This window comes from Dermacentor silvarum, chromosome 3 (assembly GCF_013339745.2).
Source record: "Dermacentor silvarum isolate Dsil-2018 chromosome 3, BIME_Dsil_1.4, whole genome shotgun sequence".
NCBI lineage: Eukaryota > Metazoa > Arthropoda > Arachnida > Ixodida > Ixodidae > Dermacentor > Dermacentor silvarum.
This window is the reverse complement of record NC_051156.1, coordinates 100,457,714-100,473,125: the sequence shown is the minus strand read 5'-3', so window position 1 is coordinate 100,473,125 and position 15,412 is coordinate 100,457,714. Positions and strand designations below refer to the sequence as shown.

Sequence of the window (15,412 nt, the reverse complement as noted above, 5' to 3'; positions counted from 1 at the left end):
TAACTCCTGAAGGCCAAGTCTGCTCCACACGTACGCAGGACTCGCCCAGAGGTCGTACACGTAGTATGAATGAAGGCATGAAACTTACCATGAAGGGCATTGAATAACAATTTGCACATGCGATCAAGCCTAGCACCAGCCATCCTCTGGCTAGTGTCCCTTTAAAGCAATTCGCCTCTCTAGGCCCTTTCGACGCATCGGGACGATGCTTCTTCGGAGGGGGCTAATGCCGCGAGCATTGCGAGAACAAAGACGACCGCCACATCCTAACTGTGTTTCAAAGAGCCGCCACACCGCAAGCGTCAAGCAAAGCACCGCAAGACAACGCTGGGCCGGTGCTGACAGGCCGGCGGCTCGTGCGCGAGAATCGTACGACTGGCACTGCAACAGGAGGCGACAAAGAGGAAAACGAGGTTCGAAGAAGGGAAGCTCGAGGGACGCTTTTGTTGAGTGTACAACCTTTAGTTGATGGGCACAAGTTCGCCCAGAATAAATTAGTTTTTATAGAAACGGCTGTCATAACCGTTGGTTACAATATAGTACTTTTACAAGCTTTCCATAACACATCCACTCGTACATCATATGTAAAATATTGTGTGGAAGCTACTCGAGATCTAGACTCTCTGAAACTAGGCATTTTTACGTGGTCCAAAATTTTGTTGCAGTGGGCCCTTATATAGCAGCTAAGCAGACAATGTTGGTGCCTGGTAGTTAATGGATATGACACAGATTCTAGAACATGACCATCTATATTTTCGTAGCACCGCGGGTGCAGCTTAATCCAAGAGGTCATGCCCAGATGCCGCACTCGTTACATTCTGGATTATGGTCATTTCCAGCGAGCAGTAGTGGCAGCGTTTGGATATTAGCGACCTATTTGGATTTTGCCATTTACGAACTATTCAAGCATGGCACCTTTACATTTTCTGCTTTTTCCAAAGCCTGATAGAGGGAAACTGATCTTCCCCTCACAAGAGTTGTTTTTGTTTATGAAACAGTTTTGCTACACCGAAGACAGAACACACCAAGCTACTCTGTACATTTCACTGGCCAGTGACTGCATTTGCAGCAACAAGCTCCATTACCTCTTTACAGATCTCGGTCTGGTCTTCTGAACCAAAACAATTCACCAGGTCCTCCGTCTTGGCAGCCTGGCCCTTAGAGACATTTGTGTACACTGTGTGCATCTGAAGAACTTCATCAATGTCCTTCTCCCTGTGCAAAGAAACAAAAACAAAAAAGAAGCAGATACTATGCAAGATGTTCCACATAACCTAAACGAAAGGAAAAGAAAGTAAGGAAGTGGTACTTTGTAGATGGATAACACGTGACGCAAACACCAGAGTCCTAATCAGTTGACAATGCCAGTCTATAGCTTATACCGGTGTCACACGTACACTTCTGATCATGCTTGGGGCCCGATATGGATCCAGCTTGATGCGGATCGGGTGTTGCTACATGGTCACTTGCGATCGCAATCTTGCAGGATCCGGATCCGGCGATCGAAGAATCGCGATCAATTGATCGCAGGCAATTGTGATCGCAGGCCGACGTCTGCGCACTCTGGCGCAGTATTCTCAAAACGCTAAAAACAAATAGTGAGGACAGCTCAACAAAAAACATTTAAAAACTCTTCATTAGCAAAAGTACGCTGTAAAATTGAAATATTGTCCAGATTTAACTATATTTTGCAAATCTGAACTTGTAGCCAAGGCATTATGCAGTCCTGAGAGCTGCTGATGATCAGCATACGATAACTCGATTGGGATCATGGGACCATGTAGAGGCGACCATTGTTAATTGCGATCAAGAAATCTGATCTGGATTAGCCTCGATCATGATCAGAAGTGTAAATGTGACACCGGTATTATGTCATGATGGGGTTCATAGCAGTCCCATGCACATGCTTCGCCCACAAAAGCAGGTAATACTGTGAACTCAATCAGGACTAAGCCTGCAGCGTGAGAACGAACTGCAATGCAATACCACGCTGCAACAGTAACAAACAGTTATTTTTTATTTCTCTATACAATAGCCTATACACACTATTTTGCATATCAGCAGTGGTCACTTTCCCGTGTTTGGAACAAAGTTGATGACATGGCTGTCTGGCCTATGCTGGAGGCCAGTCGCTCCTTTGAGCCAGTGTGTAGGTCTTATTCTTTGAAAATACACACGACAGCGGCTTCAGTCCAGAAGAGCATGCATCAGGGGCGTAGCCAGGGGGGGGGGGTTGGGGGGGTTCAAACCCCCCCCGAAATTTTTTTCGCAACCCCCCCCGCCCCCCACCCCACTTACCCACCTTTTGTTCTCGTCGTTTTGCGCTGACATAATTCATGAAACTGGTGCTACCATCACAATTTCATTCCTGGGCGCTTCCGTTTGGGTTGGTAATTGACAGCGAATCATGTCTGCATATGCAAAAACTGTGACGGTGTTTTGTCAAGGCTTTGACACTGTGAGGTTTTGGGCGAGAATGTGGCGGCCGCATTCTGAAGCAACGAATGCGGCAGCTGCATTTTAGATGATGGCGAAAACGCTCGAGGCCCGTTTACTTAGATTTAGGTGCACGTTAAAGACCCCAGGTGGTCGAAATCTCCGGTATACATTTCCGCCGCTTCCCTTCAGGTGCCGGTTAGGCCGCGCTCGCGCGGGATCTTAGGCTACGTTCACACTTGGTCTCGAAACTGTCGAAAGCGACAAAATCTTGCAAAAATCCGCCCACCTAGGCGGCAAAACAGGCGGAAAAACAGGCTGCGAGCCAAATCGGTCTCGGGCCAATTTTTTCGCCATGGCGAAGAGGAAACACGGCGGAAAGTCGTTCTGCTTCACTGGAAGCTAGACTAGCAATTAAACAACCGGTCGTAAAATTGAACATGGCACCAAAAGTGTAGGCTGTAATGCTGATCGACGCGATCAAGAACCTTGCTCTACGACAAGACTGGCACTAAAACGTACTGTCAGCAATACTCGCGTAGTATTCAACGTCGCGCGACCGGAGGTGCGGCAACGAAGCCTTGGCGTGACCTAACTTCTCGCGCTTTTGCAAAGCCAGACGAACCCACCACCGCCGTTTCCGAGGTGTCCGCGTCTTGCTTTTATTCATTGTCCATTTCTAGAAAACAAGTAGGTAGAAGTATAAAAGCCATTTCTTCTTCCACTTCCATGGCAGACACTAGTTAGGCAGATTCCTCGTTGGCGCTCCATAATTATTCTCGCACGTGTACGGTATGTTGCAGAAGTCGCGGGGTGCTTTTCTCATCGCGACGATAGATTGGGAGCGTAGGTCTCACGTAGGACGCGCAGGCTTTGGCGAGCCCCAACACAAGGGCCAGCCCGGGTTTTAGCTGTGGTGTTTCCGTTGCCCCTTTGGTGTCCTGGAGGCGCCGACAATACGAAAATGAAATGTTATTACAACTTGTAAATAAAAGTTATTAAAGAAATATTATCACGCCTAGGCACCAACCTGTGACTCAGCGCTACCGCGCCCGTTTGAAGAGAATTACGGAACGTCAACGAGGAATTTACCGAAGGTCGCAGATGGCACGCGAAGTTGCGTAAAATGATCCCTTTTGATGACGGTACGTGGGTCAAAGAATGAACGTACCGCTCGAAATAATGCGATAATGAGCGCCACCACGCCGACAAACGTACGCAGACTAGATGGATCTGGACGAAAACGGCAGCGGCGGCGGTAGCAAAAGAAATATGAACAACTTGGACAGGCGCGGAAAAAATTTTCCGGCCGCTTTGACCTTTCCGCCCGCTTGCCGCTTCCAAGTAGGAAAACGTCTCTTGTTTGCGATTGCGCCCCTACTGAAGGCTGGTAATTACTGTTGTGTTGTTGAATCCCAAACCAGCAATTACGGAAGGCTGGTAGTTGCTGTTGTGTTGTGGAATCCCAAACCAGCAATGTAAACACGAAGGGGTTCATGACAGCAGTGAAATTCCACCGACTCGCAACAGAATGCACGAAACAGACAGCCGACAAGCATGAATTACTGCTGTGCGCAGTAGAGTAAGTAAACTCTTGTTGCAGGCGCTGACAGTTCTCGTCGGAGTTCACACGTCCTGAGAAATTGATTATGTGCACTATGCACTGAACAAGACCACAAAGTTCATTCCTGCATCACTAGTACACCAATCAGTCGAGATTCTGTGAGGTACAAGGCCGCTTCCTGTTTGCACCGGCGTAAGTGAAGTAGAAATGAGCTGCACGCACTACTTAAAGTGCATACACATGCTATATCTATGCTGTGTGGTGAAATATTCTGTACAATTCTGAATCTGTTGACGTAAAGGCAAATGACCGCTGCACGCTCGCACACAGTGGAAGACACAGCGGCCCATGCACTTGCCGCAGGAAATGCAACCCTCTTGTATGAGGGAGCAGGGCGATGAAAGCTTCGAAAAAAAAAAAAAAAAAGCCTTACGCATTTTTGCGCGTATTTAAGTTTTCTAGCGCAAAGACGCAGCGAACAAGCTATTGCTATGGGAGTAGGTATAGCCTGGTCACACGTGCATTTTCACGCATATAGCCGTCCTTGACTTGTGAAACGCACTTCGCCCCGACGAGGACGACGCCATCTACACTTAACGGAAATTAACAATTAATGATGTCTTCTCCGATCGCACGGGTCGTCTCAATGGTGCGTTTTCGAAGACTGGTCCATTCAGTGGTGCGATGAGAGACCGTTGCTGCACACGCCCAGTGTACCTGTCCTACTTACTGTAATTTACTGAGCTTACTTTACTTTTTACTTAATTTCTTCACAAGCACACACACACATGAGGGGGGGGGGGCGGTCTCGTGTCTTTGATATACATGTATAGAGTCTGCTTAAACTACCGATATCTATTATCGATCACGTGACGTAGAGGAAAGCGGAAGCTTGCCCCCCCCCCCGGTCGGGCCGGTGAACCCCCCCCGAAAAAAATTTCTGGCTACGCCCCTGGCATGCATGCAGTAATGTCAGTATCTTGTCACAATTTAAATAATACTTTCATAGTCCTAAAAAACAGAAAAAAAAAGAAAACAGGTAACTTCATAAAAGCAACTTCACTAATTCTTTTTGAATTTGTCTACAATGTTTCAAATAACAATTGTACAATAAAATTTATAAAATTTGTTTTAAGTGTGTACTGTAAGAGTATTTTAACACGAAAGTGTTTTATGCCGGGGTCCACCAAGACTTCACTGACGTATTTCCGTCACGGAAATACGTCAGTGAAGTGAGTCGTCAGTGAAATACGTCGTCAGTGAAGGCAGTCGTCAGTGAAATACGTCAGTGAAGCTGACGTATTTCCGTCACGGAAATACGTCAGCTTACAATGTACACGAACATAATACAAAGAAAGAAACCAGAAGAAAAAGTTCCACAAACATGCAAAACTTGGAAATCGAACCCACGACCTCTCGGTCCGCGACGATAGATCGCCGAGCGTTTAACCCATTGCGCCACAAACGCATCTGCAGAGAGCTACACAGACGCGCCTTATATATCTAACACTCCTCCGTGTACCCGCGCTCTTGCTCGGGGCGGTGCCGCCGCCTACGAGCAGAAAAGAGAAGTACTGCATTATGACACTAACGCGCACCGACAGTGAACGCTTCGGTGGTCTCAGCACTACTACGCCTCGATGCCAGCATTCGAAGGGACGCTGGCATCAAGAAGCACTACCAACGCCTAGGTGGCGTTGGTGGCGTTCACCGTACTACTAGGTGGCGTTCACCGCACCTAGTAGTGAACGCCACTACTAGGTGGCGTTCACCGTACTCAGCACAGCGGAGCGTGGCCTCCGCAATTAGCTCTGAAAATGTTTCTGAAGTTGATCGCGGAGGCTGCAATTACGACGCGCTGTACGCGCTGATTTGACTCGGTGACGATTCAGTTACGTGCTTTGTCTTGCGCGTTGTATTAGTGTGTCAGTTACGTGCTTCGTCTTTCGCGTTGTGCTAGCGTGTGCAGCGTAGTGCAGCTTCCATATGCACGACGGTTGCTCATGGTCATCGACGTTGGTAGTCGTGATGGAGGAGACGTGCCACCAGGCGTCAGCGTGGGTGCATCAACGCCTAAGGGCGCTTTAGCCACAAAACACCAATAGACATTATATATCAATGTGCAATAAACATTACACTACTTCTGTGAAGACACGTTTCACTTTCGTGTTCTATACCGATTCCTATATAAGAGGGATCAACCACATTTTTTTCATCATAAGATCAATTATGCACTTCTCATATAGGCTAACTTTATTGTGAAGGAACTAAATATGTTGACAGTGGAGCAAGCATCCGTGCAAGTCTGACTGCTTACCCAACTGATCACATAACACATTTTAATTTATCATCACCAAAACACAAGCTTCGTTAGCGTATCACTAGCACTGAATAAATATGCACAATCCTACTCGTGAATGTTCACAGCTAATCACAAAACTCGTGTTTTGTCTTTAAAAGATTTGCTCGAGACGTACGAAAAGAAAAAGAAACTTCTTTGTTCCCTTGTTTTCCCTACCTTGTACCCAAGTATGTTAGACCTGAGTTAAGCTAGTACAGTTAAACCTGGATATAACGAAATTGACAAATTCCCGAAAAACTCCGTTATAAAGAGGGTTTCGTTATATGCAGGTTCGGCACGAAAATTCGAAAAAGAAACGCTTACCATATTTACTGGATTCAAACGCGCCCTTGATTGTAACGCGCACCCGTTTTGTAATTTTATTTATTGGATACCGTGAGCTTAATAACAGGCCCATACAGGAGTGAACAGTCAATGCACAGATCAATTTCACAACATAATAACAGAACAATAGTTATCCGTTACCTCAGCACAAAGTATTACGTGACAATGCTGTCTACACACTCAAGAGGAACGGCATATAATTTCAATTTTACATGGAGCAGTGTTACATCTACACAAGTCTCAGAGTGATTTTTTTAAATGTCGACTATTGCAATGTCAAGGGTTCACACAAAAAGAAATTGCTCGATTTTAGCGGTAAACACCTCCAAGGATTCAACATTCATGCAAGCATGTGGCAGAGCATTCCATTTTTCTATGGTAGACGGGAAGAAAGAACACCTGTATGTGTCACAGCGTGTTATATATGACCTGGTACACTTTCTATGCTTAAGTCTGGAAGAGCACTGATAGGGTGGTTTGAGGTAGTCGTTCTTATTAACAGCAAGCTTATTGTAATATAACAAGTACCTCATTTTCAAAGAGGCAACGCACCGGCAGCTTTGAAGTGTCTGTATTGCAGCGCAATTGCGCAGTAGCGTCACAATGTCTTTCCTAGAGTATCTAGAATAAACGAAACGGAGCGCCTTGTTTTGAATTGCCTCTAACTTCTTTATAAGATACCCTTGGTGACCAAAAGAGAGGGAAAAAACATCCTTTACAGTACCACGCACCTCATGCTTTCATACAGAAATACAACTATTGCTGAAGATGTACTCCTAATACACTAAAGTTGCGATGAATAAAAAAGTCCCAGTTTCGCCCAAAAGGCGAAGCACCGATTGCGACAGCAAATTAGCAGACAGCTATATTAAGTAAGGATAGTAGTTTTATCGGCCGTATAAACTTGTAAACATTCGCTGTTTAATTAAATTGCTAGACTAATGCCTAAGCACACGTACTACAGCACATGGTCGAAGCTACGAGAGCTAGGCTCGATGTGCGTAGGAGGCGGCCATATTGAAATGCCGACGGCGATATGGTAGCGCAAATTTAGGGTCGTACTCGATTCTAACACCGCAGGCAATTTTCGGACCCGTTTTATCGGAAAACAAAGTGCACGTTAGATTCGAGTAAATACGGTAAGTAAGCAAAAGGGTAACAGATGGCAGAGCTCACCCAAAACATTTATTTCGCAGTAAAAAACTGCGTAATTTTGCTTTGTTGTTTGTTCATGATGGACGGCAGCACTGACCGTTCGCACGCAGTGGGATCAGGTTTGAATGAAGGGAGGGGGAAAGGTCACGCCCGCGGCGGCAAGATCGCTGGGTCGAGGGATGCAGGCCCGCCTCACACACGCTTGCACGTATGCACACGTGCACTCGCTCTCGCAGTCGCCGTGAATTCGAGCGCGCCGCCACCACTTCGCATTCCGTCGCGGCGGAGAAGGTGCTTCCGGTTGCTGCTCGCGCAAAAATGACAAAATTTGGGGTGAAATTTCTAGGTTGTCGGCGGGGAAAATTCGTTATTTCGAGGGGGTCTCCCGCTGCCACTCCGTTACATAGAGGTTTCAAACACATGTGCTTCTATGGAGTAACGGCGGGGAATAGAAAAACTTTGTTATATCCAGGAATTCGTTATATGGAGGTTCCTTATAAGCAGGTTTAACTGTATTTGCTCTACAAATATTTTGTGTAGTTGGCTGAAAAAAGTTCACAGACCAAGTGAGTGGGTGCCAAATGACCCCTAAGCGACACTTCCGCTGCGTCAGCGGCCGCCGTGGGCAGCGCTAGGCTGTAAAATGTGGCATCTCATTTCTTTTTGCTCCGCATGCTTCTCTGGTTTCTTTTTCTTGTGCAATGCACTCTTTGAGAGCTGTGGGGATGTGCTTCTGTCTTGAGAGCACTAGCATCATTGAAACAAACTGCTGATACCAGCCACTGAAACCTGCCATTCTTAACTTGAAACTTCTGCACTCCCCCATCATATGACCTGCCAAAACTTCACTTCTTTCTAGTAATCTCAACCAGAATGTCAGCTTGCTCTCTAATCCACACACCTCTGTTGTTCCAGTCCATTAACCTTCCATCTACCATTATCATCACTCATTGAGCAGTCCTTAGATTCTTCTCAAGCCTCTTATCCTCGAAGCTTTGGCCCTATAGGTTAGCACTGGTTAATGATCCGACTATCATTTTATTGCATACTGCAATGCGCAGCTAATGGAGTGTGTAATATAAAGGACTTCAGGGTTCGTTATCCCAAATTTGACCGTTCCCAAAATACACACTCAGCACAACACTAAATGGCACATAAGGCAGCCGTTAATTCACCTGTCCTCTGTGAAGTTGCATGTGTGTTTTCAGAGTAGGATGAAGTGTGTGCTGTTCGTGTACCTTTTACCATGAATGAGAGAGCAATGAACACTTAAATCAATAATGGAGCTAAGCTAACCTGTATTAACAGCTGCCCATGGACTTGCATAATCACTTGCAAGCAATTGTACACCCACAAGCACCTACATATCTGTCTTATTAAGAAAGCTTATGTCAAATTGGGCACGTGCCACTTGAAAATTTAGCTAGCTGCACAAACGCACGTATTCGTTAAAAGCGCAGTTGCTCGTGTGTACAGACTTATCGCTGTCATTAGGAGCATTGTAGTGTACTCAAGGATAATTGCGAGAGCAATTATAGGGACACTCCAAGCGGATTTCTGCCGTCGGCGTCGCCGTGAGGTTCGGTATAAAGTCCAACAGCGATGCAATCGTCGCCGCACGTGTTCACGGGGAGCGAACGCACAGCGGAGAGCAAGCGAGACTTCTTCCGTCGCGCGAGAAGCCGTGGGGGGACGGGAGGGAGGGGAGGCGACGTTTAGCTGCGGCACCAAATGCGTATTTATATAAAAAGGTTGCGAGGCGAGAAGGTGGTAAAGACATCTGACGATGCTCGACGAGTGTCCCGTTCTGATCTCATCAAAAATGTTTGAGCCGCCGCCAGAGGCACCGGCAACAGGTTGGTAATATGCATAAATGATTAATGAATTAGAAGTGTCCAGCAAGACGATTAATCTTCATCGACGTCCACCTTTCATTTAATAGACTTAATCAATTAGACATGTTCGATTAATCGTTTTAGAGTTTGAAAGCAGTTGCACGAAAATGTTGAAATCGTAGTAGAATGGCGGAGCATGAGGAGTGACTGTGCGGCTATGGTATGTAGAGTGACTGACGACTGTTTTTTCCGAGCCCCAAGTGATACCGAGCCAAATGCTTCCCCTCTCTTCATCCACACTGCACACGCCACCATGGCACCCAAAGCCCGAGGCTTGAAATGCCCTCGCAATTCAAGGCATACTATAGCAACCCAGTCATTGATCGTGATGTCACTCCCAGTCCACTAAAGACGTGGCACAGCATGGGCGTCGGTTTGGAGCACGTATTTGACCATAACGAAGTCATGTCAATTCCAGCAAATCTGTAGCTTCCGAACGTCTATTCTTGCATGCTGGTTGTGCGGCCATTCAAATAAGGTGTTGGTTTCACCCAAACATCCCTGCCACTTGACATTCCGGTAGATTCCTCGTTGGCGTCACCTATTCTCCTAGCACGGGCGTGGCACGTCGGATGGACTTTCTCACGCCAGTGGTGCTTGTGCTGTATCAGTCATGCCGGATTATACCTTTCTCGCGCCACTGATTTTCCTGGGGGAGCAGTAGGGGCCATAGTGGAGACCGGGCCTGTTGTCTTGAAGCAGTATTTTCGCCCGTGCCAGGCTTTTCGTATGCTGCTGTCTGTGACTTTTCAAAACATTTTAATTCAAAGAAAATGCTTTTGAAAAGTCATGGGAGAGCACTTAAACGAAAAGACTGGCACGAGCTAAGATACTACTACAGGAGAGCAGGCCCGGACTCTACTACAGCCCTTACTGCTCCCCCGGGAAAATCAGTGATGCTATTTTGAAGGTGGAGTGCCGTAAAGCACGAGAAAGGTATTATCTGGCATGGCTGATACAGCACGAGCGCCGCAGGCGCGAGAATGTCTGTCCGACGTACTGCGCACATGCACGGAGCGCAGTTACGCCGAGGGGAGCGCGGTTATGCCAACGAGGAATTTACCGACATTCCTTCACTCTGTAGAAAAGAGCATGTGGCTTAAAATCCTACACCATGATTTTGGGGGTGGCAGTGGTGTTGCAGCAGGCGGGGTTAGCCTGGCATAAATAGGCGGCAATTGTTCCACCCGAGCCTCCTATGAGTTGAGATCGAGGGTGTGTGACCAGGTGTCGATGAGCCCCGTGTTCACAGGAAGGCGATCAGCACTCGTTGCACTCTCTTCCTCATTGCCGCGGGCCCTCTTCAAAGAGGGCCCGCGGCAAAACACATCTTCAAAGGTCCTGTGCGAAAGACCACTGTTTTGCAGGCTGTTGACCATCGCGTTTCTTTCTGTGTAGAATTGTGAGCACAGCCAATCAAATTATCAATGTAGTCAATATCACTACAGAAGGCACAGAGTGGGGAAGCGCAATGTCCAGTCTTGAATGACCAAGCTGGGCATGCGGAGTCGGTTCTGATGTGTTGCTCCCTCGCGAATAAGTCCATGGATCACACAGATTTGGTGTGGAGTCTTGTGGATCGCCCTAAAGTGATTACGGATTGCATCCCTGGAGTTCTGAAAAATGCTTGGCGCTCTCACTTTTGGGACACATGTCAGCGCTAGGTGTGCAAGAGAGTCAGCTTTTTCGTTTGCTTCAATTCCTACGTGGGATGCGATCTATAGAAATTTTATGTTAAATTACTTGCGCATTAGATCTTTGATCTGTGCTAGAGATTACCTCGTAAACTTCTCTTGATGTAGGCCAAGATGTAATCGTTGTAATGCCGACTTTGAGTCCATCAGCACCACGATATCTCGTGCGGAATAGGCCCGTAGTTTTCGCAAGGCTGCGGCAATTGCGTTGCTTTGTACTGTTGTAGACGAAACTATGCGATCCAGGCGGCCAGACCATGATAGATCAAGGGAGGGTATGCCAAATGCCTGTGCTCGAGGGTACAGTACAAGGAACTCGGCTTTGGCAGTTGGAATGGTGCGTTTCGCTGGTAGCCGGGATACATTGAGGATGCAGGTAACGTCCGAAAAAGACCATGGTGGGTCGAGACTACTCCGTTTAGGCCATTCCAAACCTAAAAATCGAAAGGTGTTCAGCGCTGTATGGAAATGGGAGCGAGTTCTTGTTCTTAGCCGCCGGAGAAGCGCCGTGCCTACAGGGGACTTGCCCAGCCTTAATAACTGCATGAACAAGGCCTGAGATACCAAAAGGTGGAGTGGAAGAGACTGCTTCATTAGTAACCTTGTATGAAGTTTCCTGAGGAACTCCCATCGCCAAGCAAAGTCCCTTTCTATATACTGCCTCCAAGCGCTCGAATTGACTCGGTGATGGTGATATGAGTGGCAGCTGATAGAGAATGCGGCTTGTTATCAATGCAGCGTTCAGTGTAAGCATGGACATTGGATTGTTTCCCCAACGTACACCTGCCAAGCGACAAAGTGGGTTGAGCTTTTGGACTGTTGCAGCCACAACATTTTCAAACACGTGTCGCCACAGTGGCTTCCTGTCTATGACACCCAGGAAACGAACACTAGTTGCACTACGAATTGGATGGCCTCTGATATCCAGCGTCACACGTGTTGACTTCCGCCTCACTCCAGTAATTTTCTTTTCCCCTGTGCATATTGCATTTCCTTGCATATTTTAGTTGGACTTCACCTTTCCCTTCTGCCATTTTTCTTATTTATTGTTTAACTGTATTGTACAGTGCCATTTATCTTATTTAATGCTGCTCTAAGGGCCATTTTATAACATATGTTTATATTTTCAAAGGCCAATAGTGCGAACTCTATTTAGTCTTTAACAAATTAAAGATTAAACTTCACACACTTTTATTTCAACCTTGGTTCCACTCTCAAGCATTAAAATAGGGCCCTAGAAAAGTAAATAACTGTGTTTCAACCATTTTAATGTGCCCGGCAAAAATTTCGATTATTTGATGAAAAACCCTGCATCGAAAACGATTAAAGGATAAAATGATGAATGATTAATCATTAATCGAATAAAAACATTAATTGACCATCCCTATGCCGTGCGCTGCGAACGCTAGTGAAACGCCGACGGCGTTGACAACAGTTCTGCGCGTTGCTGGTGCTGCTGCATGTCCAAGTTTATACCCCCAGCTGAGGAAACTACTATCCTTACTCCGTATAGCTCTCTACTAATTTGCTATCGCAATTGATGCTTCGCCTTTCTGGTGAAACAGCGGCACTTTTTTTTGTTTCGACCTTTAATTCCTATAAACTGTACAGGCAAAGCCTGCTGACGAGACTTGAACCTCATGCAGGCGTCACAACACGACGCCTCCGCCCGTCTCATGCATCTGACAGTGGCAAAAAAAAAAAAAAAAAGAACAAGAGCCCATCTCGACATACGACGCTTTATGAATCACAGCTCGCTAATGTTGCTTCATGTCATTTCACGCAAACAGGTGATGATGATAATTGGCATCCCCTTTAAAACGGGGTGGCGACAAATAGTCACCTAGCCTGCTTGATTTAATCAGGTATACTATACATGTTATTTATCTAGCACTTTTGTATACCTCTCATTATTATTTTTCTTTTTAAAAAATTTACCTTGTACCGCTGCCTATGATTTTAAGAGATTAGGTCGTATCCATCTTTTCCCTGCTTTTTTTCCACCAGTACTCTAATCGTCTCTTGCTGATCTCTACGGCTGATCTGTTATGTTTCCTTCCACGTTACCTACGGTTCTCGCTGGGTGGATCCCGTCGCATTCCATCAGGATGTGCTGAGTGGTTTCTGGATCTTTACTGCAGCATACACGTCTCATCTAGTTCCGAATATTTGTTCCGATATGTTTTCGTCCTTAGCCAACTGGCTCGAGCCTCAAATAGCAAGGCACTGCCCTTTGTGTTATCGTACAGATTTTCCCTTCTCATTTCTTTCTTCTCATTCTTGTAAATCTCCATTGTCCTTTTTGTTTCCATTCTTTGCATCCAATTCACGGTCTCTATTTCTCTCACTTTCTTTCTGATGACTCCTGGTTGTCTATTTACAGTTTCAATTATCCTGTACTTGGTTGTCAACTTCCTTGACCTCTTCCTCCATTCTGTGTCCATGCTTTTCATGTAGAGATACTTGTGCACTTTAGCCGCCCATTGGTTTTCATCCATGTTTCTGAGCCTTTCTTCAAAACTAATTTTGCTCTGTGCTTCTCTGACTTCAAAAGAGGCCCAACCCTATGTCACCCTGCACTGCCTCATTTGTGGTATTACCGTGGGCTCCCAAAGCCAACCTGCCTACTGATCTTTGGTTAACTTCCAAACCCGCAAATATATCCGATTTTAAGCATATAATGGCATTTGCGAATGTTAGCGCTGGCACCATTACTCCTTTCCAGATTCCACGCACCATCTCATACTTATTGTGGCCCCACAGTGCTGTGTTTCATTATTGCTGCCCCCCCCCCCCCCCCCCCCTTCCGCTTCCCCTTTATTTTCAGATTATCTTGGTGGTTGCTTGAGTAATTCTGTCCTTCATTTATGTGTACGCCGAGGTACTTATATTACTTCACTATGGGTATTACTTTCTGTTGAATTGATACCACGAAGTCACTCGTGTGTTCATTAAAGATCATAATTCCTGATTTCTCTGTGGTAAACTTAAGGCCTACATTTGTCGCTGCATTCCCACAGATATTCGCAAGTATTTGTAAATCTTTTTTATTGTCCGCTAGTAGCACAATGTCGTCAGCGTACATCAGTCCAGGGACCTTCTGTTGCACCATTTGTCCATTACGCGTGTAGGATAAATCAAAACCTAATTCGCTGTTTTCCAGTCGTCTTTCTATACCCTTGACGTAAAGCGTGAACAGTGGTGACAGAGGGCATCCTTGCTTCAATCCTTGGTGAATTCCCACCATTTCATTTCCTTTTCTACCTTCCCATAGACGGCGGCCTGTGCGAACACCGCCTATGGACAAAAAAGAAACCAAACGTACACGTATTCCGCGCTGAACTGCGCCACTGTACGTAACTGTCCCGCGTTCCAAAAGTACACGCATTCCGTGCCCAAACTGCGTCTCTGAACGTAACTGCTCCACCAAGCCCCGCGTTCCAAACGTACACGTATTCCGTGCCCGAACTCCGTCACTGAACGCAACTGCCCCGCGTTCGTATGGGCGGCCGCAAAATTTAGACCGTACCTGCGCACTTTCTGCGCAGTAACTGATCATGGCGGTCGTCGCTTACAGACAAAAGAGGAGAAACCAAACTTACACGTTGTTCCTCCAAGCCACAACCTTGTTCTTGTAGCAAGCGATCTCGAAGCGCTTGCCGCATTTCTTCATGCGCACTATGGCAACGTTGGTCAACCGTATCTGGTTAGTGGGCGTAAATATCGACATTTTGGAACGTTAACTGATAAACGACCGCTTTAAATGGAATATTATCGCGCTACTGTGTACAGCGAGTGTATGACTAAGAGCTGTTACTCAAAAACTTGCTCGCAAATGTGCCAAAATTCTGCACTCCTTCTTGCCGTAATGCAAACCAATGTGTGCAAGCACCAAATACGACGCAGACGAGAAACGGTGACTACGATGTCGATTGGACTTTCTAAACTCGCGTTTCAGAGCCCTTGGTGAGTTAGTGAGATC

At 46.3% G+C, this 15,412-nt stretch overlaps 1 protein-coding gene across 3 annotated transcripts in view; it reads right to left on the bottom strand.

The window, feature by feature from the left end:
• The window catches only part of LOC119445620 (ribosome maturation protein SBDS), a 68,561-nt gene extending 53,225 nt beyond the window's left edge, over positions 1-15,336 (bottom strand). The window contains exons 1-2 of one of the 3 annotated variants that reach the window (XM_049663460.1): positions 15,033-15,329; positions 1,086-1,215 (exon numbers count right to left, since the gene is read on the bottom strand). In XM_049663460.1, coding sequence (XP_049519417.1) covers positions 1,086-1,215; positions 15,033-15,160 — 258 coding nt within the window. In that variant the 5' untranslated portion in view covers positions 15,161-15,329. Of the gene's footprint in view, positions 1-1,085; positions 1,216-15,032 lie in introns of all 3 variants that reach the window. The other 2 variants (XM_037709880.2, XM_049663461.1) reach the window with 2 other exon arrangements.
• Positions 15,337-15,412: the final 76 nt, after the last annotated feature.